At 35.1% G+C, this 27,955-nt stretch overlaps 1 protein-coding gene across 3 annotated transcripts; it reads left to right on the top strand.

Annotated features, from left to right (window-relative positions):
• The first annotated feature begins 59 nt into the window (after positions 1–59).
• On the top strand, positions 60–11,073 carry LOC113496711 (neogenin-like). Of its 3 annotated transcripts, none has more exons than XM_026876019.1 (17): positions 60–424; positions 1,039–1,231; positions 5,111–5,214; positions 5,810–5,963; positions 6,264–6,468; positions 6,654–6,840; positions 7,143–7,267; positions 7,354–7,488; positions 7,563–7,760; positions 7,850–8,153; positions 8,235–8,350; positions 8,421–8,632; positions 8,855–9,015; positions 9,089–9,220; positions 9,313–9,449; positions 9,546–9,988; positions 10,102–11,073. In XM_026876019.1, the coding sequence occupies exons 1-17, from the start codon at positions 325–327 to the stop codon at positions 10,181–10,183; spliced, it is 2,988 nt and encodes a 995-aa protein (XP_026731820.1). In that variant the 5' UTR covers positions 60–324; the 3' UTR covers positions 10,184–11,073. The 3 variants fall into 3 exon arrangements, with proteins under 3 accessions (XP_026731820.1, XP_026731819.1, XP_026731821.1); XM_026876018.1 differs by having other exon boundaries at positions 9,298–9,449; XM_026876020.1 differs by having other exon boundaries at positions 61–424; positions 9,125–9,220; positions 9,298–9,449.
• The last annotated feature ends 16,882 nt before the right edge of the window (positions 11,074–27,955 follow it).

The following is a 27,955-nucleotide window of genomic DNA, read 5'->3' as shown; positions in this document are numbered from 1 at the left end:
CACGAAAATCATTATCATCAAGCTTTCCTCGTGCTTTCGGCAGCATGCAAAAGCTGCACGTACTGAGTCGGCGCGAAATGACATTATAGAGTGGGGGGGCAGTAACCCTAAGAGCACCGCACGGGAAGGTTGTGTCGCCCCGCGCCGTAAACAGACCGCGATCTCCGCAAACTCACATAAACATCAACTACGATGTTATGATTTAAAACGATACAAAAATGTACCAACAAGTTCATTGCCGGTTATAATTAGTGTATTAAACCACGTGTAAAAATAAACTATGCGGTGTAAAGTGCGAAGTGACGTTAATCAGTAGTGTCAAGCATGACCGCGGGTCCAATTAAAAGAGATAATCTCAGATGGAACCAGTTCAAGTGTATAGTGCTTTTGCATCTTTTGTTCAGCTTTCCGTGCTCCATAAAAGGTAAGAGAATAAAAGATAAGCGGGCAACAGTAACTGAATGCGACAGCACCGAATTTAAGGAATCACGAGAGTTTTTTTTTTAATATGGATGCCGTTTCATATTATGTGCGGAACTAATTTTATATGCAATAAATTTGGAAAAGCGAGTAAAACTAAATTAATAGACACGAATATTATGACTGACACCTTCCGCCCAATTAAAAACAGTAAAAAGAACTTCCGTTGACCAAGTTACTCAGATTGATGTCATTATACCAGGAGTTATAAAGTTAATTATTTTAAAAGCGTCTCATTAAGAGGTTTTATTGAATGAGGTGGGTTTTATTCCGCTGTTATAAATATTTTATGGACAGTACAATTTAATCAAGCATAAAAATATAGGTACTTTAATTTTTATTAAAATAAAACCAGCCACAGATAAGATAAGTAAAGAAAAAGATAGAACATTGATCACTACGCTTAATCCTGGTTCGAAATTCCATTTTGCATTATTTGGAGTCCACATTTTCTAACAATGTTTTCCGTCACCGTATTTTAGTAGTGCCTTTGAGTAATGAAACCTTTTTAATTATCTATTTATTTGATTAAAATTTCGATGCTTTTTTGTTCCGAAGCTCAATCTCGGGCTCCTCGCATAAAGGAACATCCAGCTGACACAATAGTCGGCAGGAGTGAGCCTGCTACTCTGCGCTGTGTCTCAGAAGGAAAACCGAAGCCCACGATCCAGTGGTATAAAGATGGCTCCCCACTCGCTCCCACTGACCACCCACACAGAGTCCTGCTGGAGGATGGACTCTTGTTCCTTAGGTAAGTCATTACAATCTTTATTTTATCACTAGTGAATGTTGTTTTATTATAGATATTCGTCGTGTGAGTCTCGTGCCATTCCAAACCAGCCTTATAGAAATGTATGTATTTGCTTTTGATTTGATTTTTTTTTAAAAGAAGCGAAATTTCGACTTTTCCGAAATTTTCGTTCTTCCTTTCCTACTGCACGCACTACGCTGAACAAAGACCGACGTTGATACATTTTTAGATTTGTGATCCTGCATGTTTTCTTCGCCACTCTCTCAGACTGCCATCCGATTTCCGCAATTCAACTAGCAAGGAATCTTACATCCTTAATAACTTTTACAAGCGCTTCTTTAGTCACCGTAATGAGCTTTTTACTCATCATTACAAAACTGGTCATTCTGCTGTTTTGTACCCGCATAACTGAGCCCGATTTTTTTGGTAATAAAATTCGACTTTAGATCATGCGCTTTATTTGATGGTAAGTAATTATTAGGGCTCTTGTCTTGCCTAAAAAGAAACAGCTTCATTTTTTCCTTATTCGGCGAGCGGTCGAGCTTTCGATTTTTCCCATTCATCGTGCGGGATATGGAAAACTGTAGGTAATTACATTATCATGCCTTTAGGAAGGATAAAAACGTGTACTTGCTTTTTTGTTGAGGGCACGGTATTGATTTTTTAGTTATCCTAACTGATTTGAGACAAAGCAGAGCCGACAGTTTATCGATATAACATGCTACACTACAACATATAAATAATCATAAAGAAAATAGACAATGTAACATTAGGTAAATTGTTTTTAAATTACTTTTGTACTTACGAATCCAGACACAAGAGCGAATATCCCGCAGTCGTACAAAACCGCATTGTCTATTTTACAACACACAGTCTAGGATGCGTCAAACGAACGTAGGTATCGCTGGTATAGCTATTTTCGTACAGGGAGACTTTTTATTGTATGTGTCGACTATTATGGATTGTCGTTTTATGTTGGCGTGTGAGTTTCATTTGTTTCCATCCGTCGTCGCGTCGAGGGGCCTCGATGCTTTTATTGGATAGTTCAATAATATTATTGAAAGATTCATGCAAAGTGAATGTCAAGTTGATTAAGGTTTTTTTTTGGATGATGGCCGGAAGTTTTTCTTTAATTAAGGTTGAATTTTAAATTTTAGTAATAGAATAGGAATTACGAAAAAGTTCTTCTCAATTACAATGTTATTATTAACGTTAAGAATAGACTTGTCAGCTTTATTCCGGTACTGCTATGTTTGATTTTTGTTCGTATTTGATTCGGTTTTGAAATTATACTATTACTAAGATCCAGATAGCGATCGAGTGTTATCAGCTAGTCGTTATTCATCGATCGACCATAGTTTCCAACTCGGGTTTCAAACAATTCGGGCGTTCTTGACTTTTATGGTATCCCAGCTCAATCTATGTAGATAAAACACCAGAAGATTAGCACTCAACTAACCTGCTGTTTTATATTAGATAAAAGTACTAATTTCATCATCATTGGCCTAGCCTTTTCCAAACTATGTTGGGGTCGGCTTCTAGTCTAACCGGATTCAGCTAAGTACCAGTGTTTTACAAGGAGCGACTGCCTATCTGGCCTCCTCAATCCAGTTACCTAGGCAATACGATACCCCTTGGTTAGACTGGTTGTCAGACTTTCAAGCTTCTGACTAACTGCAACGACTGTCAAAGATGTAGGAATATCAGCTGGGTCCCACAATTTAACGTGCCTTCCGAAACACGGAGGAACTCGATATGACAAAGATGGTCACCCATCTACGGATCAACCGCGTCAAGCGTAGCTTAACCTGTGATCGGTTCACTTATATGGTTATAGCTTAGCCACGAGCTAAGATAGATAAAAGTATATATATAAGCTATAGATAAAAGTACTATAAAAAATATTATTCACACCCATAAGTACTATTTAAATTGGGTTAATGATCAGTAGTGGTAGTTTACAGGCTGTAATACCCAAATCATATTTTATTACCACGCCTATATTCCATTGTGCATTGCAGAGATTCAAATGTCCGTTGTGATAAATGTTTGGGATTTAATTAATTCATGTGGCGTCCGTAATTCGAACATAACATGACAGATGGCGCTACCTATTGTTAATGACTTTAATGATAATTTCGTTATTGCGGTTTTATTCTGTTACCTGTTTTAAAATTGGATTACACGAAATAAAATTATCCATTATTCGAGACAATGATTTTGTATAGAGGAATACCTCACTGCCTATACATGCTTAGGGTTTGATATTATTCCAACTTATCTTGTTGATTTAGAGATCTATATTGTGCTCAGTTTAGGTCCAACTTAGGGCAGACATTTTAAATATGTCCAGTATATAACCGCAATAGGCTTTGCCAATTTTTTTGTCTAGTTCCCTGTACCAGGGCTGTACAAAGGCCTCTCCCAAATAATTTCACGATTATCTACCCTGGGCCACATAGAACTAAACTATGGTGTATGATTGATTAAAAAAAAATATTTCCTTAAACTTGCGTAGTGTTTGGTCCTTTAGCGCAAATCTTTGGGGAACTATAAAAATAAGCAATTAAGGAACGCAAAATACATCGAAATTACGGCAAAGGCAAAGGTATACTGTAATAATTTAGCAATAAACATGGAAAAAAAACCTTTAAAAAAGATGATGCAAAGATAACCGTTTGAGTATATTTAAAAAAAGATATAGCTTTAATATGACATCCTTAATGTAATGATGGCTCTTAAAGCCGCACGCCGGCGTAACACGAAGTTTTCATGGTTATTATAATATTTATGCGTAAAGTTTATTCAATAAGGACTTTTATATGAATTTTATAGTTAACAAGACTCATTGAATTTATGTCTAACATATTATGCACTTGGTCTAGCAAGTATAAAATCAATATGCACTGGAGTTACACGATTATAATGTTATAGCGTGTTGCGAGTTGTACAGCATCCTTTATGTCCAATCCAAGAAGTTTTCATGTTTTTTTTTGGTACCAGTTCATCTCTGTCCTACTATCGAATAGGGGCAAGTCATAATATGTCATATATACTCGTATAGTTTACACTAAGGAAGGAGTACTTCTGTTATCGAAGTTTTCCCGTTTCAGCTGGTTTATCCATTGAGCACCAAAGGTACTTTCTATTCTTCTTATTTTTTTGGTAATTACTAATTTAACTTTTGTTTGGTAATTACGATTGAGCGGTATTATAAAGTACTAAACTTCAATACATAAATTTTATTTATCATAATAGGCTGGATACAACGGCCTCTAAATGTCTTTTTTTCATTGTTTATCGCGTGTCGTCTCGTAAAAAATAACCAGACTAATTTGGCGGGAGTTTTTATTGTTGTGTTAATTAGAGGCAGAAAAACTTCAGTACTTACACGTGTTTTATTACGGCTTGTCTTGACACGACGCAAAAAAATGCAAAACGTTATACTCGTGCATGGTACAAAACCATTTAAGATTTTTATTGAGTGTTTTGATTTACTCCTTTTTTTGATTTTTATACGTGCAAGGCAAGCGAGAAATAAAGCGTTTTATTCCCAACGGTTACTCATTTTTGTCTCTCGATTACTTTACTCGATTAAGTCTAGTAGCTAGTTTAGTCTGTTGAATGATGACGTCATTTCTATACAACCACGAGTAGGTAAATCCCTTACTCATTTCCAAGTCTATGATACCATAAATAATTCAAAAGGGGGTCCAGTTAAATTAATAGTATAGGTAACAAACATATAATTTACAGTCACTGACCAAAAAGATGTATATTAAAATAGGGAGTTCTATATTTTTATAAGGCTATAATTTAACGCTATATTTATAAGTATTGTAGGTAGTGCCCGATATTAAGTTGGTCGTTAAATTGTAGGGTTATGCGTGGCAAGAAGGAAAACGACGAGGGTGTGTATTGGTGCGTCGCACGCAACTCTGTCGGCGAGGCCGTCAGTAAGAACGCAACACTCACTATCGCTGGTAAGTACTTTAATTCCCTGTTAATCCTGTTAATTACGTTTCAGTCCCGTATTACTACATTAGAAGGGTTTAGTTACCATACAGGATGTTATAAAACTTGATTAGGTTTCCTGAATGTTCCTTTAATGAAGCTGATTTGTAACACTTTGAGGTGTTTAAACGATCTTTCTCTTAAGAGCTTTGGTTGTTGGTCGCGACTTAAATCAAAACGAATATTCTTTCGATATGTAAATACTGAAATATAAGCTGAAAAAAATCTTAAAATACAATCACCTTTCGTACTATAAATAAATTTGCTTGCTTTCCGTTCATTGGATCGTTTTGAAATCTCAACAAATATGTTTACCTGATTTCAATATTTGCAAATGTAACTAGATACGATTTTGCCGCAGCGCGGTAAACCACTAAAAGGTCGGGTAAGATCCTTATTTATTTAGGTACCAGTATCTGGAATTATTTAAAGACGTTATGCAGCAGTTTATTTTGACAATTTAGAAGTTGAATTAATCTTGTTAAAGAAAATAAGTTTGTTGAAAATGAAAATAAGGTTACATTTCAACTACGTACAGATGTTCTAGAAAGGATATTTTTTTAGTTCTTCGAGACGACTTCAGAGTAGAACCTCGAGATGTAAAAGTAGCCAGCGGGGAACCCGCCGTACTAGAATGTTCTGCCCCGAAGGGCGTACCAGATCCAGGAGTACATTGGACGAAGGACGGCCAAAGTTTAGACGTCGAAGTTAACGGGAGGTAATTAATTCGGGATTTAGAACTTTGTTTTAGGCTACTTCAGTTGGCTATTGTTCATTCAACCTAAACAGTTTGTTACTCAATATATTAACGTTAAGCGAAACCAAAACAATGTAATTACATTCAGCATGTGAATGTTTATTCGCAAAACAAATTCCCTCAGGCATCTGTTTAATTTCGTTGTTAAGTTACAATGACTAATGATTTATTGAAACAATCTGACTAACGCGCTTTTGTTAAAATTAGCCAACAATTAAATGGTGTTAAAACGGTATGCCTAAATAATGTTAATCCTTTCAGAATAATGATCGTAAATGGTGGTGATTTAAGAATACTAGAAAGTCTTCCAACGGATAGTGGGGTATATAGATGTGTAGCGTCCAATGTGGCTGGAGAGAGACAGTCTCGCCCCGCGACGTTACTCGTGTTACGGCGACCACATTTTCTAGTGAAACCTAATAACATAACGGCATTGATAGGCCAGAATGTTGAGTTTCACTGTCAGGTAATAAAGTGGAAAATTAATCTAGTTATTCATCGGACCTTGTTACCGCAATATTTATTTTAATATTTTCAAACAAAATAACTTTATCATTTAACCCTTAATTCTTTAGCACGTAATTTATACGTTCTTTTCTTTATGGCCCAAGATAAAATCATTCAACATTCTCAAAAATGATATAATTTTAGGCATCCCCAGAATCAGATGTGTCAGTGACGTGGTCTCGCGACACTGGTTCATTATCGCCGTACGCGATCATTCGTCGAGGATCACTGAGAATAGATAGAGTTGTTGCTACTGATGCTGGAACTTATACGTGCAGAGCTGAAAGCCAAGCCGGGACTAGTATTGCATCTGCCTCGCTTACTTTACATTGTAAGTCATTTTAGATTATAAATGAGTTGTGAATCTTCAATACAGTATGTATGAAAAAACTTGTGCGATCAGACCGATTATATAGGTACTTGTGATTTTCTCTGATCAATTTAATTAATATTAAATAATATCGTAAACACTGCCGCTGGCAGCACTAAAACAGGACGCCAAGGTAACCTAAAATTGAGTTTTTTTTATTTTGGGAAATTTCATAAAATGAAGTAAGATATATTTTGAAGAACTATATAATTCATGTTTTCAAATAGTTCCAACAATTCGCTTATCTTGTGTTTCCCTTTTAGCTTTACCTCATTTCACTCGAGTGCCTTCAGACCAAACTGCCTGGGAAGGGGAAGCAGTGTCTTTCCCGTGCGAAGCCGAGGGCACACCGCTGCCTGTCGTCTTTTGGACCATGGAAGGGTCACAAGTAAGAAAACTATGATATTATTAATCGCCTGTAATTTTTTTTAATCCTCTTTTGCAACAGGGTATTGACCATTATCTTTTTTTTAGGAATTAGTGTTTCCTAAATCAACTCATGGTACCGGGTCTTTGTATCTGGATCGGGTTACGACGAAACATGCTGGTAGATTGACGTGCGTAGCTGTGAGTGCAGCTGGAAGTGCTTTGCATACCGCAACTTTACAGGTAAGTGTTGAATTTTATATTTATCAGGTATGTATCTTTGCTATTAATTATTATAATCCGGTTGTTCATTTTAGGTATTAAGAAGAGAAGCTAACTCATTCAATGGTGATTTAGAAACATCGTCTCCATACCCAGATCTTTCTAAACATCAGAATCATCCGCCAATGACGCAGTATGAGTTAGTTCAAGCGCGCCGATATTTACAGCAAGACGTTTTAGCTTTAAGAAGGGTTGAAGGCATTTCTGCCACTACAGTCAAAATTGTTTGGGATGTAAGTAAACATTTTCAAAAATTAAAATTCTATTAGATGGATCTGTGTTATTGTCAAAATGAAAATTAACGTTAAATTATTTATTTTAGGTGTTAACAGATTACAATGAATACTTAGAAGGTGTCAAAATATGGTTTAACGGGACCTCTCTAAATCGACAATACGTTATAGAAGAAGATTATCGGCATTCCAATATTTCTTATAAAGAAAGTTTAGCAGATTTTAGAAAATACGAAAACTTTTCAATGACCACAGTACACAATAGTGGGTCTTCTAGTCATGTTTTAACTGGTTTATTACCTCACGCTCAATATGATGTGTTCTTGATGCCATTTTACAAGTTACTATTGGGTAAACCCTCTAATATGAAGTCTGGTGTTACGGAAGAAGACGGTAAGACGAATCTTTGTATTGTTCAAATATGTTGTGGCCGAGGTATACGTGTGAGTTTAACGTACGATGAATATATTGTAGTTCCAACAGAGCCGCCACAAAGCGTCACAGCGGGAGTGATAAATGCGACGTCAGCGTGGATTCGGTGGGATCCGCCGCCCCCGCATACATGGAACGGTGAACTATCCGGTTATTTGGTTAGTATACAATATAAACAATATTCTATTGACATTTGTTTGGTTGATAATAATTTAAGTTTTGTTTTAGATTGAGGTTCGCGTGGGTGGTAGTACTGGCGGTCGCGTGGTCGGTCAAATGTCGCTGGGTGCTAAGACGCGCGCGGCTGCGGCAAGCTCACTGCGGGCCGGCGGGCGCTACAGTGCTCGCGCGGCCGCTGTCACGCGCCGCGGACACGGCCCGTTTAGCGCGCCCGCTCATATACACATGCTGCCCACGCTGTCACAAAGGCACTACGTACAGTACGTATACCTTAGCTTATATTTTGTACAAATGTTATGCAACTTTACTTTCTTCATGTTAAAAAGGTAGCCAGGTAGCCTAGTTACTATTTATCATTGTCATTTAACTACTATATAGGTATATAATATATCTGAGTTATGATTCAAGTTTTTTCGTATCAACAAAATTGTATTTCTAACAGAAAATATTTGTTCCGGTATTAAATAAACATCGTGTTCTAGGACGGAACCATCGACGGACAAGGCGATAGTGTCAATGTTCCAAGAAACTTGGCTGCTGGCATTATGTCTAACTTTGTTAGTGCTAGTACTTGTCGGCACTGGAGTTGTTGTTTATTTAAGGCGAAAGCAGTCTAAACAAAGAAAGAGCCAAAACACGACTGGTAAGAATAGTAACTTCAGGCAATGCCCTTTTATATGGTAAACAAATACAATAAATACAATCGTGTTTTTTAGGAACTGCAATTGTAAATGCTCAACAATGTCTTTTAGGTAAAGAAGCTGTTTGGTTGCGAGAAAGACCTATGTTTGAAGGTTCCAACGAACCTAGAATAGAAATTTTGAATTGCCATCAAAGTCTATTGCATGGTAAGAAATATTGTATTATTTGTGAGACTAGACTTCTTTCATTTCGGATGTGAAATAAAATTATTTTTAATTTATAGGTGGTCATTCCATAGGTACTATGTCAATGGAAGCTGAGTACAGTCTTCCTCAGCATACGAATGTTTTGAATCCAATTCCAGAAGAAGGTCAAAGAAGACTTCAACCGGAACCGTATGCTTCCAGTGCTATTTATACGGAATTAAATTATCAGGTTCGTTATAATTTCACTCAAATAAGAAATAACTGTAAATATCTCTATTCATGACGACTTTGTTTTTGAGAATTTTAGTGTTATTTCCATTTTTAGGATCACACCGATGCAGAAGACTCATGCATGAAGTGTGCTGTTAGTCCTGGCTCATATGACAACAGCATGGTCCGGTCTTACGGAGAAAGTAATCAATACTCAAATGAAGAATGCTCTACATGCTGCCGGAGTAGCAGCTCGACCCTCACGAAAGATTACAGTGAAATGACAAAATGTGGGAATGAGGATGAAATTCAGGACATGTCTATAGAAGACTGCCCATCCTGCAAAACAAACCATTCTAGATCTTCGAGCCATCATGATGCCAACAAAGAGTGGGCTATGGCTGAAGTAGAATATGATTACCCTCAATGGCATTGGTTGGGAAGGGAAAATACATTTAGGCAAACAAATCAAGATGTGAGGTACGCAACGGAAGGTCGAAGCGATCAAGATTGTAGAATGAACTTATGTGATATCTTGCCGCCACCGCCTTATGAGAGGTAAGATTCATAGTATCTTTATCTACATATATCAACCATTGATGTTCCATCGATCCCTATTTCGGCATCAGCAAAACTTAAACTATCTTTACAATGATTTTTGTCGTCCACAGGGAGTCACAGTATCGAGAAATGCACGCATTCACCAATCACTCAGGGACTTCAGGTTGTTCAGGACACTCTTATAGGAGTTAATTAAATTGTAAATTAATATCACTAGGATGTAATACAAGCAATATTACTTTATAGTGAACTGTACAAATGTATAAAGGTCTTTGCATATTAAGAACATTAAGGTAACGAAGGATACCTGTTACACCGTCGCGTAATTCAATGAAAATATATAACAAAAATTTTCCAAGTAAAATCGTATTAGCATATTTAAAGCTTGCTTGTTTGCAAAATAAAACGAATTTGGAAACGGGTCTGCATTGCCAAGTTCCGATAAGGAATAACAGACAGTTTACAACGCTGGAAGACTAAACGCTATCTTATTCATAGCAAGTAAAACGAGTATCTAACCGAGTACATATTCGAGACGAATTTAAGTATTTCCTTTAAATTAAAATGATATTACGTATTATGTAAAATGTAGTCTTATAACGTATATTAAATTAGTAGCTAGTAGTTATTTTTAACGATTTGTATATTATTCTATCATTGTAAGGAGAGATTGTTTGAAATATGAGTGATTGATCTAAATTATAATTACGCGACGGTGTAACAGACGGCTTTGAAGATTGTAGCTCTTGTGGACGTGTTTACAAATAGACTGCTATGTAACGTATTGTAGGCATTAGGTTTTCATCTTTCTCTAGTGACTGTGATATAGTATAATTTCGTATTCAAATTTACGTTTTATGTAAATATTTTGAAATGTTTGATATCCTTATACAATTTTATCATTGACGTATTTATTGAGTGTAGCGGATTGGTAGTTCGGGAGAGAACCAAAATTTTTAAAATGAGTATTTTAACGATCACAGTTGTATGTATATCATTTTGTACTGAGACAGGATTCCTACACTGAATCAGATGATAATTTGTACTTTGTAAACCAGCTTAATTAAACTGGATGAATTTTTTATCTGTTTGTTTCATTTGACTTCTCCAGACAATTTATTGGTTGCTGCGTCATTAAGCTCCTGATAAGTTGACCTCTTACGTTTAATGAGGGTCTCTTTGCAATGAGTATTTGTTTTGTTACGATTCGTATTGGAATTCCCTCACATTATAACATTTTCTGCAAAATGAATTCTAAATCGAGAAGCAATAAATGTTCTCAACATTTTTATTTCGGAAGTTTGCTTTACTTTATGAGATTTTTTATGAATGTCGTCGAAAACGAAAGTTTCCGAACAGGATGGAGACGCACAATTAAAAATACTTTACAGTGCAATAAACTCGCGAATTGCTTGTAAATCTTCTCAAATGAATTGTAAAGTTCACACTTAAAACGTTGCAACCATTTTGAACACCAATAAAGTTTAATGAATTTATTGATTGCTTAAAAATAAAAACTTTAATTTCAACTTTACAAAGTTCTTTCTTGTATGTTAATTTGATATTTAAAATACGCTTCCTTTTCAAATACAGTTTTTCGATATACATTTTAGAACTTTCCAAAAGATAAATAAAAGAAGACGTGCATTTTAAAAATTGACAATCAAATTTAGTAGCCATTTGTTTTTCCTCTAACTTCGTTGGCACGTACATCATAATGGTGGTTTAAGGTAAAAGGTTAATTTTGCTAACGCTTTAAATTAATGTAATATCGTTAAACATATGGTCAGTGAGCAATTAAAAACTTTATATCGTTAATGTAGTAACCCTCCCGCGCTAATTAACTAAGGGACATAGTTATGACCCCGAGTTTAAACGATAAGGGTTAAGTTGAGATTGCAGTGACTATGCAAGTTTGACCCTCATAATTAACCTCGTTTTCATATTGAATAAATTTTTATTACCTATTTGATACTCACGTAGTTATTTTTATAATAAGTTCCTATATAGGGAGAATGGAGTAACTTATAATCATACTTTGTAAAGTTTAATAAAAGTAATTAATAACTAATCAATTAATTTACGATTCGTTTAAAAAGTATCTACCATTTACATCAATAGATATTGATTTGAAAGTTTGGGAAACCTTCTGCGTGAATTGGTTGAAATACGAGTCCCATAAAGTTAAAAAAAAATGTAATTTCAAGGAGAAATACCATATTTAAAATTAAGATCACTTTAATAACACTATGCCTAAAATGAAGTCAACTGACAATAGAATTTAGAAACAGGTCTTTAGTTGCATTACAACAGCGGCGAGACATGTAATACACAAATATAACTGTACAGCGATGTGTTAAATAATAATATTGCATCAGTATGTGAATATTGACAGCTGAACATCTAGACAGGTGGCTGCTAGCGCCGTCTGTTTGTTTAAATAAGAGTAATACTTGGAATACACGAAGGGTTACTGAATTGAACAGTTACATTTCGTCATGTTCAACAACAGACAAGAAAACTATGGAATCAAAGAGGAACAATTGGTCAGTGATCCAGGAATACTCGGAATAGGTTTAAGATATATGTAGATATAGAATAGCAACACTGCATTGTGTTGTTTCAAAATAGGGGATGGGTAAGATTTTTCTATTTTTATTAAAAAAGACATTGAATCTGCTGGTCGTCGAGATTATTTACGTCAATAACTCCTATAATATATATAACCTGAATAAAATTCAGAATTAAGATCAATACTTATATTAGTATGTATAATGCATAAATCTGTAATCTTCATGCGTCACCGAGCCTCAGATTATGCCATACATGTCAAAAGCGGCTTCACAATTACACAAGTAATCAGCTTTTCTTGTAAATAACTAAACGTGCGTTTGTGAGTCGCAGGCTGTGTCCAAACGGAGGGCGTTGCCATGACAACAGGTTTCATACTCACCCTAGAGTGCACCCTTGTTATTAATACCCGTAATAATTAAACTTGATTGCATTTCACACCAGGTGTTGGATGACTCGCGAACTAATAAGTGTTTGAATAGAACTACCCCGTAATTTTGTTAGAAAGATTAAGACGTGAAACTTCACTATAAAATTTAATTAATTATACGAAGCTCGGAATATTATTTGAAAGTCATCAAGATTCAATTACTAAAAATGAGTTTTATTTATTCATAACATTTGTTTATTATGACACGTTATGAATATGAAATATGATATGTTTGGCGATGAATAATTTATTGCAGTACGGGTACACCTGTCATTTCAAGGGCTCTTTTGATTAGGCGAAGCCCAATCAAAAGTCCTCAATGCCATGATCATATAAAATTCAATCAGGAAACCCGAACACACTCCCAGCAAGGATCAAGAATAATATTCACTTAAATAAAATCAGAATTCTCGAACGCGAACCGGAACGTGACTTTTTTAAATCATATCTCGAATAAGTCTTACGATTTTTATTTTCTTTATTAATCAGCACTCCCCTACGGAACAATTTTGGGAGTGAAGAGCTCTTCGTTCCCAAGTCAACAGTCAGGGTGACAGAGAAAAATTGAGAGGGATGTTGGTACGCGTGGTGTAGGAGTGACAAGGAGAAATAAATGAATGTTGGCGTTTGACGTAAATGATATTGAGGAAGGCAACCATGGGCTATGATTAGTATCATTACTTACATACAAACACTTAAGCTCGACTTGAAAAATCCCATCGTAAAAAGTTTGGAATGTGTTCGTTGTCGGAATTCTTTGCGCAATGTTGTATAACCAGTAGCCATATTGTGTTGTAATTCTGTTTGACGGAGATAAAAACTTACGCTGTATAAATAATGTCAGTGCTAGAATAGCTAAATTTTGAAATTCTTTTTCAAGGGATGCGTTTCTTAGTAGGTTAGAGTCAGAAAAGCTAAATTTTGGGCAAATTGTTTTGAAAATAATAAAATTACTATCAAGTAGATAAATATATAGTAAAATTATGTAGAATATATGAAATTACATAATTTCATTAAAGTAAAGATCTTTTGTTAACCTCTGACAAATGGGTTAAACCTTTTTTGTGACACCTAAAATCTGTTCTACAGAACTATCAGACGTCAAGCAAAATATTCTTAGATTTTGCCGTTGTATTCATTGCTTGCTTTAATCTGAAACAAGGATCCTATATGCTTTTGGAGCGAACAATGGGTAAAGTCCAAATGCTAATGCAAGCTGACCTGCCTGTTAAGTTCGTAGTAGACCCCCAGGACGTATTAATTGACTAAGATAAAAGGTTGTCTGACAACGTTAAACATTTTACTTAGGATTATTATAATTTGTGACGTAACTGTCTGTTATGATGTTAAGAACATTTTCCTTGAGAAACTTCGTGAACAAGATTGGAAATTTGATTTGACAAGACATTGATTTTACTTGGCCATTGGCGAATTGGGCCAAGGAAGTTAAAATTTAAGTTGTAGGAAGGTTCATTATGCAAATTGTTTCAACCTTATATTTGAATTAAGATTGCTACAATCTAAATTAAAAAAAGTTTATTAGATACTTTTTCGTGAATAGAGTAATTTAAAATCAAGGACTAGTAACTCATTTCTCCTTATTAATCCATATAATAATATGACTAACTTAAACCAAAAACATAAATACAAGTAAATAAACCTTTATTCTATTATTCCATTTGTTTCAGTTATCGCAGCGCTGTCAAAGTCTCATGATAACAATAACAAATGAAAGATAAAGAAATTGTTTAACCAGTGTCACAGTAATCTACTTAAGAGACCTCGTGTCAACCTTAACTTACTTAAGGAAAGGATAATCCGAAAAGAAGCTTGTACGTCTTAAGGATAATGCTTCAAAGGAAAGAAAACCGAAATAATCCAATATTTATTCCTTGTATGTGACTAAACAAGGTGAAAATCTGCCATGCATATCAAAAATGTGGGGTATGGAGTGTCTTTGGGAAAAGAATTTGCTATATTCTCCTAGGTCAAAGGTTTGGTTCTAAGTTGAGACATCAATTAGGCTAAGAAATCAGGTTTTATTGGATTGTGGTGTCCTGTGACAAAAATTTTGCTATATAGGGCTAGGTTGCAAGTTCGATGCTAAGAAGGTTCTAATTCGATCGCTGGTACTTAGAGATTCAATTTTATTCAGATTATTGTTATAGCGGGGCGAAGATGTATTTGAAAACATGAACTAAACGTGATGAAATAAAAGTTGTAATTTTATATGAATAAGAAAATTTTACCAAAACCAAATTAGCAAAAGTCTCTTTTACTATTGCATGTTTACAAGGTGAAATTCTACTATGGATGTCAAGTACACTACAAGCATTTGCATCCACAGTCCCAGTCGTAGGTCTTAGACCTATTACAATTATGCGTGGGCCGCTGTTGTTTTCCTTTTAAGCTTAGATAATGCCTAACAAGTTACCTGAATGCCCATTTGTTAAACAGGACATTATCTTATACTATCGTGTTTAAATTTGTTCACAATGTGAGATATAGAACCATTTGGAGTTAAATTGCCTAAAATTTATCAGGAACTAATTCATTGGAAGTGCAGTCAATTGCAATACCTATACCTGTTCTGTTCGTGTTCGATTTCCCTAGACATACCTTATGGACACTGATTATATTGGCAATTACAAGACAACAGTTGATATTAAAGGTAGTGGTCAAAATACAGCAAATAACGTGAACATTATTATGCTAGCAATTACTTTATGACACGTTTCTTTAAATGTAAAATCTGATTTAATCACTAAAAATTTAGTGCTGTTTGTGAGATTTTCTTTACTAATAATTATATTAATGATCGATACCATTTTTAGTACATTTTTCGTTTGCAATTTATTTCAAATACTTGAAAATTCTTCGGTTTCCTGGTTTTGGAATAAAGGAAGACGAATAACCGATCAAGTGGAGGACTCGAGTAATAAAGGACTATTTTTAACAATACATCACTTCCTTTGATCAAAATCCAGCTATCTTCCACAAAGCGCAGCCGACGATGGAGCTAGAAAACCTATTACAGACCGACACACCACCTTTAAAGGCGTTAAGGTTTAACAGGAATAGTGACTCAATCACAGCGAAGACTGTGGGAGGTGCTATTAAACTTGGCACATCGATCGATCTTGTAGTACTTATTAAAGGGCTTTCTACATATCTGCTGACACAATCTTAGAGATAGTTTACATGAAAACTGCTTTAGTTTAATAGTATTAGTGCAGGCTAAACTGGAAAGGGAATTTAAAGATACGTTTCTAAATTTAGCTCTTACTTCAATATAGGCAACAAACGTAGTGTAGGACGTCCTCATACTCGCTAGAGTGATGATCTGCGCAAGAAGGCTGGCAGGAGCTAGATGCGAGCAGCCGAAGATAGTTTTCGAGGGCGTGAAATTGGGAAGACTAGTGGACGAATATCGGTTGATGATGATGATGATGATGATAGTGTCAGCATTATGATAAAAACTCTCTTACAGCCGAAATAGTTAAATCTATGAAGCCGGCAACTACTACAACTATCATGTATCAGCGTAAACAGTTATACTTGTTTTAACTATTTTCTGACAACCTCTATCTTAAGTTAAACAGGATAAAGAACGGGAAATATTATCAGCAACATAATTCCATGCAAAATGCGTGTGTAAAGTCCTTTAAATACAAGGAGCTTGGAACTCTCCGTTTACAATATTAGCATAGATATGCTGTTCTATCAACGTCAGCCACTGTAAGCAAAATTAATTATTGAGACATGCAACACTACTGGACGTTGTATCTTAGTAACAAACGGGACAGAGATATAGTGTGTTTACCAGTAGTACCATAATTCTTGTATACATTATTTTACTCTGCGTAATTTAAGTGAGCCTTAGCATATTTAAGCAACAAAGACTCGTCCAAACTTAGACGGTTTATTGCTCACGGCATCTGCACTCAACGAAAGTCACGAACATTGGATAATAATTACAAAAATGTCTGGAAAATTATGAAACAGTGAGCGCAGGCGAAGGGTGCATGAATTATCCATTACAACGAGGACTGAAGGTACCTTTGGAGCCATAATTCGTACTCGTTTCGTACGGGGTTCCGTACGATATTTATAGCGTAAGATAAGGCCTACAGATGGCGAGCCTACGGAGTTTTCCTCCCCTAATACTTGTTGAGTTACGGTTCCCAATTTCCAGTTCTGCACTTCAGGTGTAGCCCACCCCAATTGTTGGTTATCGATTCCCAAAGATATCTTTCAAAATTATGGTCTCACAATTTCAGTTCGAAGGAGTTTTGTCACGGAAGCAAGTCTTTATGACTTTAATCTTATCCAGTTACAAATTATTGAGAAATTAGAGAGTTACTTTGGCCGTAAACCTGCCTTTCAAGGGGTAACTCCTTGAGCTAAGAGAAATAATACTTAAGTTAAACTATTTACGTGACAGACGATCGTAACTTTAATACAATGTTCTAGTAATAAAGTGGCTTGTAATCCTAGACGAGGTTGACAGTGACGTATTTAAATTTGACTTTCTAGTTAATGTATTTAACGACGCAAACTTTTTACTGAAGTATCCACCTTAAGCCAGATAATCTAATATTCAAAGTGATAAATAATACAAAGATCGATACGAAAGCAATCAAACATAATTACTATTGTCTATAAAGTTTAATTTAAAAGCAATTATTAGGGTCCAGCATTAGTCACAGCCGAAAGAAATGAAACAGAATTATGACATCGGTGTGTATCGTGACGTCACGCAACCGAGGTGCCTGTTTTCGGTGATTTATGACAGAATGAGAACCATGACTAATACCTCGCTTAATAGGTGCTTTGTCTATGCTAGTAGCATTGTTTTTATTTATTACACCGAGGATTTGTTCAGGGAATTGAAACATACAAGTCAAGATAGTGACATTGTGTGCTATGTAAACTCTATCTACGCTTTTTCATGCATTTATCATTACTTATAGAAACACGGGTTTTCCTTGTAAACAAAATGTTGCCCTGCTTGTAAATATATGGAGAGATGTGGTCCCCGAGTTGAAATAACCGTCCTCTTTTCCCGTGGGCGCTGTAAGGAATGTTATCAGGTAGATTGGCAATGTTGCTGTGAGCAGCTATAAGGGAACAGATTGTGTATTTGATAATATATGTATGACCTGGTTTGTTGACTTTTGGGCATGATTTATTGGGGAACGCACAGCAAATATTATTGTCACCTGTAATCTTTAGAAAGGTCCTTAATATTGAATATCTAAGTAAGTAATAATCTTGAGTCAGTGTGAGAGATAGATGAAAATTGAAAATAAAATAAAATGTAATTGATTGTAAAAAAATCTGATGTTAATTGGAGCAAGTAATTGAATCTGCACAATTTTTGTCATCCATGGTCCCGAATTTTGTGACTCGAAATGTCTTTCAGCTTGGTGAAAATTCACAACCCCTATGTTAAGCCCTACTATCTTTCGTCACAGGCTGTACCCACGAAATAACAGCTCCTAAATCTCACAATATTTCATAGCATACTGAAATTGAGCAATTAAACTTACATACCCATTAAAATTAATCCCAGATACAATACGGATGCAACCCAAAAGTTTTAGATACCCGGAACTAATTTCAAGTTGGACCCATTTTATATCCCCTGGGGGCAACGAAGGACAACTGATTATTAATTTACTTTTCAGTCTCACATTTCATCGTAGATTCATTAATTCTTCTTATTGAGTCCCAAACAAAAAGTGAAAACTTTTTTTTCTGTCTCTCCATCCACCCAATGATATTATAAGAAGGTCAAAGTTTTATATCCCATATATAATAATAAATTTGTTACATCTGAAACACATCCCTGAGCATCAATGAGAATAATTTATTCCAAAGATTTCCCAAAATAGATTATAATACCTATCGGTATCGATTCTTCCAGGTTTTGAGATCGTAAAATGACCTTTGAACTTCAATCGACCTATGTAATTTAACTTAGAGGTATAAATATGTCTATTGAAAACAAGAAACAAAATCCAATCAGCGTTGAAAGCTACATTTAGCAAATTAATTGTATGCGCGAGGGTTTTCAACGCGTGTAAGCTGAGATGTTTAATTTTGCGCTTCCGTTCCCCGCTTCAGTGCGACGATGTCTTTAAATTAAGACAGGAGTTAATTAAGAACATGACGTATGTGAATATTATAAATAGCCCTACCTTTTTAATATATCCATTAAAAACCGGATATTTTAATCGTTGATTTTGCCTTTCTTTTGAAACTTTTTCAGATTCAAGAGGAAAAAACAAAGATTGCCAAAATTTTCGAGTGTAAAACTTTAAAGAGAAATTTTAAACGTACTTAAATAAATAGGTATTGCTGATTCCTAATCGGTGTAAAACTCGCTTTGTTTCAAACCGATACGATCAGTTCGAGTGTTCAGTCGAAGTCATGTAACAAATTCTCAACGCTTTAAACAGACACGTACAAAACAGCGGAATTAGCCGCCAAGAACCCTCTGACTTTGTCTACCGCCATATTTTTAAGTAAATTACAAATAGGTATAGGGCGCACCGTGCCATCAGTTGTGCCGTGCGTGTTATCGCGACGGGGGGATCGCGAGCCGGGCACCTTACGTATAAATGCTACTGCTAGGTGACACAGTCTAACGAAATCAGAAATGTTGCTTATTGAATTTTCAGTACAACAATTTCAATAGACGCTCTATTAATGCTCAATATTTACCAACAATTTTCTTCTAGTTCTAGTTACTACTGTATTTCTCGTGGAAATAGGTAAAAAGGCCTTAATATTTATTTTACTGGTACTATGCGTTAACGGTTACATTTAAACAAACAAACTGTGTTACGCGTTATTTTAATTGTAATTGATTGTAAAAAATACCGACAACTTTCAAAGTAAAACGTTAGAATCGAATAGTAAATCACAGTTACATAAAATATCCTTATTAGACACAGTCCTACCAATTATCGATTCGCTATTGTATGGTCGGTAATTGTCAATAATTATAGCAAAAAGACTTGTATTTCTAGTTCCAACGATTAAAATTCAAGGATAGAGTCCCTATAGTCGGCAAACTTTAGAAAAATAAACAAAATCATTTTAATTTGTCTGTGTAACCTGTTAGAGGGGCTACCACCACGTTTTCAAGTAAGACTGTTCCAAATGTAAAAGCGGAATGGCGCCCTACATGGCGTAGAGCAGCGTCTCGCTCTTACTGTAATAATTGCATTTTTATTAGAATAGAATATAGTACAATTTTTACTTTGCATTATAAAAAATAAGGTCCATAATATAATAACAACATTTAAGGTACATTTAGGAATAGGAATTTGAATATTTGATGTTATCAATCTAATATTTAAAATTCCCGTGTCACGATGTTAGTTACCGTACTCCTCCGAAACGGTTCGACCGATTTTCATAAAATTTTGTATACGTATTGGGTAGGACTGAGAATAGAACAACATCTATTTTTCATACCCCTAAGTGATAAGGGTTGCTCACACTAAAAAAATATATTTTATGTTTTGGACGAAATTTTTGTTTTTACTTTTTTATAATGTAGCATCAAAAAATACATCCAACTAGATATAATTTATTCGGCAAAACAACGTTTGCTGGGTCAGCTAGTTTTCTTATAAAGTTGATTAGTCCTCTGGAATTACTCTACCGGACTTTTTTAGGCTGTGGTTCATTCGTTTCATAGTAGTCCTTATGTGTACGAGGTATGGTCGGAAACGAATTTTTTCGTCTAGTCTCCCCGCTACATTTTCAGGCTTTCCAAGCTGACGGTTTTTCCTTTCCGACAATGATAACGTCGTTAGTGAGGGCTTTTGAGCCCCTAAAGACGTGATAGTTTGTTGATGGTTTCAAACGTCCTCGTTTATTTTTATTCAAAATAGTTTCAAGGAGGTGAAAAAATGTAGAGACTTTGGGTTTGAAAATATTATTTTCAATGATGAGAACAAAATTATGTACTTCTTCAGATCAATATCTTGACAAAATTATTATGATGAATTATACCTAATGTAGTTTAGAAAATCATGATACATATTATGGCAAAAAAACATAATTGCAAAAGTGGTTATGTTACAACTCCACAAAAAACGATAAACGCGCTATTTACTTGTAATTGCAAGAAAAAAATATTTGCAAACAAAAAGTGAATGGACCATTCGAGTCGTGATAATGTGAAGCACTCACGACATAAAAGGTGAAGAGTAAAAAAATAAAAAATAGGCTTCGGAGCGCCTTTTGTGTTAAATCGTTAACTGCTTTTTCCCTATTGAGAGGAGAAGAAATAAAAATCAAATGCGACCGCTTTCCCCGATCGAGTGTTTGTTTGTCTTATTCTGTTTGCTCTGAGGCAAACCAACTGCTGTTGGCACAAACGGATCCACCGAATGTATGCCCTCATACAAAGCCGGGTGGTCTTTATCATTTCCAATGTAAACACGACGCTCAAACACTATATAATATTATACTAAATTTAAAACTAACAGCGGCTTTTGAGATGTTGTAAGATGCTTTCTTTTACCACTTAACAGTTAATTGCATTAATTTTTTTTTGTTGAGTAAATGTTATTTTTATTGTAAAGTCAACACGAGTGTTTTGGATAAAAAAATGGTTGAGTCAAGATAAATGACGAAACGTATAATTTTGTTTGTAATCGGTTCCCAAGCACTTGTGTTGTAGTTTTGCATGATGTTTTTCTAAACGAGTAGGTACTTGTGGTTTGTAAGATCTGTCTGGCAGGTACTTCAATTCCGTGTAAGCCACGACTTTGAAGTGGTATACAAAGCTGAGCTATCAAACGATTGCGCACACATCAGATCAAATAAATCACAAACTTAACGAGTTTCTGGCAAACATTTGTGGATGGAGCCAACATTCTGATTATTTTACAAATACTCGGCGTGTAATGGTCCATGGGAGTTCTGTTTACTGTTTTACGGTACGTCAGAATAGATAGTCGATTGTTGGCCAACACAAGTATTTGTATAGCGGGCCGGGTGCGACGCCGTGACAGTATGGTAATAGACATCTAAAATATGCATATCAATATTTTTGTCCATAAAATTCGGGTTCGTTTGTACCGCAGCAAGTATGTGTAGGAGGCAATTTTAGTGTTGTTATTTTATCGAACTGCATGCAAAATAAATTGCTTTACGGTTTAACTTTCAATGCATCGCTTATGTTAAGAGGCATAATTCAAAGTGCATAGCTGTTTTGCTTCGGCGCGATTACGACTGTGTTCGTGTCAGGCACAATGAAGGGGGCAGGTTGTTTCCACCAGGGGTCTGTCGGGGCCTTAGAGACGGTGGCGCCCCGCTGCGGCCGAGAAGCGAAAACCTGCGCGTCGATATTAACCATCGCTATTACTGATGATGTATTGATGTATTAACTCATTAAAATACAAACCTGTTTTGATGTTAAAGGTTAAAGACTTCATAAAAAGCGCTTTCGATCCCTGCTGCGTCATAGAACTGTGATGATACGTGAACAAATCCAACTTGTAATTATCGTATGATGTTTTGGGATCGACGTTTGTTTTACGTATACGAGACACGATTAGTTTGATCTTATTATATTCTCTAAGCTCCAGTAATAAGACGGTATCTAGTAGCACTGTTATCTAAGAGATATAATTTGGATAGCAAAGCCAGCTCTTCTAAGTTTATCTTAAGCTTTTAAAGCAATAGAAACTAATTATGCATATGGTATGCAGATTAGTATTAGGTAGATCTTAATACAACCTGAATAGATAAACTTCGTTTAAGATAACCCGAGTTTTGCATATGAGTTTAGAAATGAAGTTATTAATATCTGGAGTAACTGTTACTTACCATAATACCTTCAATCTCACTGCGGTAAGAGAGTTGCTGTAAAGAGGTAAGTGGCTCATCAATATTTATAAATGTAATTAGTAAATGATATAGAAAACTAGGTAAGCTTATTGCTGTAATATCAAATCAAGACCTGTAGAAATTTTCTCCTAGCGCTACCGCTGACCAATCGCTGAAGTATTGAATTCTTGAGTCAAATATTATTGAGTCCAATTACTAGTATTTTTGACAAGTAATTGGACTTCTTGCATTTCATTTGACTCCATGGACAGCTACCGCCACCAGTATAGGTGCCACCATCACGCCGCGTGCTAGGTTCGAGTCGTGGGCTCGATCCCTAAGTATTTGTGTGATCCAAAAATATTTTTGTGACTCTGCATCATTGTGCACGAATTGAATGTTTTTAAAATCCCCGAAAAACAAGCGAGAGTTGTATTTACTTATACATGTGAAGTTTTCAACGTCCCAAAGAGTATGTAACTGTATGACTAAGATGTGATATTTCTTCGAAACGTAGAAGAAATTGATTTTGAAACAGTCCGTTGTTTTGCAATAGTGGTTCAAGAAATAAAATACCAGTCCGGATTTAAAAACAAAACGGTCTGGCATTGTCAGAGGCTTTAATTTTTTACGTGGGTGTAATTTAGCGCAATTGTGAAATACATTTTTTGTTCTGTTCCAAACTTTTGGGTATATATTCTGTGCTCATGGGTCTTTGACAGTTGAATTCATACAAAATATGGGACCTGCCATAAAACGTTTTTATTGCCGCTTCTGGATGTTAAATAAAGACTGTCAAAAGGGGAAACTGGTAGTTTATTCACTTACTTATAAGATCGAGTAGTTTTATGTAGTTCGATATCTGTATTGTAAAATATTTAAGTAATATTTGGGTTTTGGACCTTCAAAGTGAAAAAATACTATACTTCGTTGCCTGTTTGTTTATTTTAGGTGATTATTATTTTTTGGCTAAAACTCGCATCGCATCGCATCAGAAACCATTAAATATACCTACTTTTGTATACAAATCATTAAAATAACTTAGGGCACACTTTAGTTACTTATTGTTTAGTTACGTCGAAACCTTTTTTTTATATTGTTTATGAATATTCAAATTCTGTTGAGGCATTCAAAGACCTTTGAGTAACTCTTAACTATAAGAGTTGTAAAATGCAAACTCTGTATGAAGATGCTTACTTAACTGTTTTTGTAAGCATGACATGCAACACCGGTAAATAATTTTGAAGTCGTTTTGGCAAAACCCTGTCAAATATGAAATACAGTTATGCATCCGGTAACATTTATGCTCCAAGTTTTCTACAAGAAAGCTGACCATATCAATTTACAAATGTCATTTAAAAAATACTGAAAAGTTGATTAAAATGTTATTTAGGAGCATATATAAAGATGGAAATGGGAAATTGAGAATACCTCTGAAGGATGGAAGTCAGGATCTAGAGGAAAATAGTAGTTTGATATGAAATGTCGACCTATTGTCGGCATTTCGAGCTGACAGACGCTTACGTGCAAAAGTATTTTACTTAGAGATAATTATCCTACTAACAGAATAAATGATTACATTTCATACCCTGAAAAGTCACGTGAAATTAAACCTGAATGTGAACTAAACAACAAATTATTTCTCATTTTACCCAGAAGATACATTCTTGGAATGCCAAAAACATACATTATATCTAGACCAAAACAAAACCTCTTTTATGAATCTTTTATAAGATAACAGTTTATAAGATTCAAAAGGACACATACAATACATCTCTCGATCTTATTACTTTGTTTGCTTAAAAGCTTCGTAAAAATTATTTGTCGCATGTTTATTTTTGTAGCAACTTTGTGTCAAACATTTTTTGCCGACGGAAGCGAGGAAACTCTTTACGTGTAGGGTCTTATTGTTGTTTTGTTTGAGTATAGTGGCGTAAACAAGACTGTTAAGAATGTAAGTACGCTGTAGCTGGCGTCGAATATCGTTCCTTTTTTTAATAAACACTTTTTCTATGTACGGGTATACTTTATGAATTATAAGGTTGTAGTTTTAAATTGCAAGTAAGCTATACGTCTAGTCATAGGCCAGTTAAAACGTTGTACATTGTGTGTTGTACAAAAACTGTAACAAAATATCAGTTGCTTGTTTCCATGATTGGAGATATCAAAAATGTTGACTCCATAGGACATGATTTCGTCTTCGGGTTAACTGAAAAGAAGAAAATCCATTTCACATTATTGCAACACCTTAAACCTGAAACAACGGAAACTGATTAATTACCAATGCAAATATTCAAAAAACTTATCAAAATGTCGATAATAAACCCCCAAGGAGGAAACAAGAACAGTATATAAATAGCACCTTAGTAAAAGATTGTGATCAGAATAGACTCCTTTTGTACAAGCCAAGGTTTACGATGAGACGCCTATAAAATCTGATATTTACTATCCGCCCTTGTAAGTGTCCTTTGGTAGAAGCTTTTTTATGTTAATACGTGACAAGCTTGCTTAACACTTTTGATGCTAGTGTTAATTGCTTAAGACTTGGCTTGAATTTAAGAGTAGTGTGTCAAAAAATGTCGAGGAATTATTTATGTTTAAATTTGAGTAATTCGATTCCGTATGGGTAAACAACAACACTACCCTAACCTATCTAAGCAACAATAAAAATACACTAGTTATTTTAACCAGGTAGTCTAAAAAAATCATTTAACTTTATTTAACAAGATCATTACAAATACGCAACAATCTAAAAACCGTTGTTATCGTTATCGGTATGCAGTTGAAGCCATTTGAACAACTATTATAAAAAAATTAAGAAAAGTCTAATGAGAATAAAATAAACCTTAAATTCAGTAATACACACTTTTAATACTGACTGATAGACACTATTTATTTAATATAACAAACAAAAACAAACCTATTATCGACAAAAGCTTAAAGCCAACAAATACCTACCAACGAACCTACTATCAAAGATTGAAATAAATAAAAAGTTAAGACCAAAAAGAAAGGAATAGAACATCTTCATTTTCCTTTATACTCTATCAACATCGTACCTTTCAATAATTCATCGCGGAACTAAAAAACCACTCGAAGTTGTAATTAATTAAAATGTCCCAGAGCGGGCGGCCATTACCGGGGATGAAAAAGCGATTTCTCCAACAGTGGGTTTTAAAGGAATCGACGAGTCCTCAAGTCCATTTTAGTGAATAAGAGGGGGCCCCGACATTGGCTTACAGACTTTTGAAAGGTCTCTCTGAGAAATGCTTCAAAGATTTCATTGACGTATTTCCTTAACTCACATCTTTGTTTCCATTGTTACGAAAACTTACAAAGTCTTTTAGCGTTAGCAACCTTCTTTATTCACTTCAGAATCTCATTTAATACTGATTAAATTTTGTGTGAAAATATGAAGCAGCAATAAAAATGGGAAATGAATTTTGCACATCACGTTTACGACGCCGGGCGGGTTAACCCTTCCCTACTTTGAACTTTATGATTTTTCTCTGGATAATGTGAAGCTGTGGCATTATATTTTTACTGTACCTTAATTTTACCTTTTGTGATACTTCACCAATGCACCTGTACAGAGTAGGAGTGGATATAAGACAGACAACATAAAGTATGAAAATAGTATTCTAGTGCTCGTGGTTTTAAAGGGAAGTCAATTTATTTTCTACGTAACAATTAATTTCATGAAATCCAGTACAGGTAAAGTTTTGCTTATACCAGGAGGAAATATCCCCACAGCTACCGAGATTTTTTTTCCGGATTTTATTCTAAACGGTTCTGCCCTGAGCTACTTTACACCGATCCATCTTGGAACCGATCTCTTTTTCGAATTTAAAGTTTTAACCTATAATAACCTATTTAATCAGCTTTAAAAAAGAAAAAAGGTAACATGAAAAAAGTGTAATTGACGAATTTGACGATAGTACCATTATTTTTTCATTACACATTTCAGCACTTAAGCAATACCGGCTTTATATACATACGTCCAGAAAGCTCTTCGAAGTAAAAAAAAGGCAAAGTAATAACAGAACGGTAAATTCAAAACATATTACTTCCTACATATTCGAAGTATATTTACAAGATAGATGTGTGCTTGCTACAAACAGTAAATAGTAACAAGCTGGCGCGGCTACCAGTCTTGTATGTTTAACTTGATGTATTATGTTGCGCCAAAACTCGTTGCCAATGCAACGTTATGTTCACGTAAAAGTTTATGGCAAACGTGTGCTACCACAATGTGTACACCCTGTGTATATAAGGAGGTTTGAACAATATACGTTGGGTAAGGAAGAAAATATACGCTGTAATATTTTTATTTGACATCATGCATTAGAATTGCAATAGGTTATCTAGATTGAGGTAGGAATGGTTCACGATAGAAGTTTTATTAAAATAAAGAAAAACTTTTAAAATTTCCGAATCTATTTATTTTCTTTAGTAGATAGTAAGTACATTAAAATAACATCAGGTCGAGATTTTTCCAAAGATAAACTAAATAGGAAAGAGATTTCGCCTTTCTTAATTAGCGCCTTTAATGAAATTTCCTTCATCAAACCGGTATTAACAAGGAAAGTTTGGGACATTAATGCAAAATAACGAGCGGATCGGCCCGAATCCCGGGCCCCGGGGATCCTGGGATCCCAATAAGTCCGGGATAGGTTCTCGCGCTAATGGTACTTACAGCCAGTTGCGAGATCGCCGGATTAGCGTCACTACAGTTACCGTAATTTAGGCCCGCGCAGACGCTTCTAGCAACCCTTTTGATAGAAATAAATAATTAGGTATATAAGTAGAATTTGTTTTACTGTGGCATAACTATAGAGATAAAGGTAAGTTCTCTCTCAAAGGTAAGATATGTATAGAGTTATAACTATTTATTCTATATAATTATTTTTGGAGGAAAACGTCCTCTTAGAGGTCATAAACTTTAAGGTTATAGACATTCATAGGCAATACATTTAAGGTGCCATTTAATCGGTTTTAAGTGTCTTAAAGCCTTGCTGTTAATAATTAGAAGTACAATAGTTACTAAGCAGTTTTGCAAGCTCTGACATTTTCATCTGCCAGTCATTAGCCGTGTGTCCCAGCCCTTA

This window comes from Trichoplusia ni, chromosome 8 (genome assembly GCF_003590095.1).
Source record: "Trichoplusia ni isolate ovarian cell line Hi5 chromosome 8, tn1, whole genome shotgun sequence".
Taxonomy (NCBI): domain Eukaryota; kingdom Metazoa; phylum Arthropoda; class Insecta; order Lepidoptera; family Noctuidae; genus Trichoplusia; species Trichoplusia ni.
This window is presented reverse-complemented; position numbering and strand designations above follow the sequence as displayed.

Coding starts and splice junctions, on each gene's coding strand:
- LOC113496711 (XM_026876018.1), top strand. CDS start 325: ATGACCGCGGGTCCAATTAAAAGAGATAATCTCAGATGGAACCAGTTC. Junction 8,154..8,234: donor TGGTGTTACGGAAGAAGACG/GTAAGACGAATC, acceptor AATATATTGTAG/TTCCAACAGAGCCGCCACAA. Junction 9,221..9,297: donor CCATCAAAGTCTATTGCATG/GTAAGAAATATT, acceptor TTTAATTTATAG/GTGGTCATTCCATAGGTACT.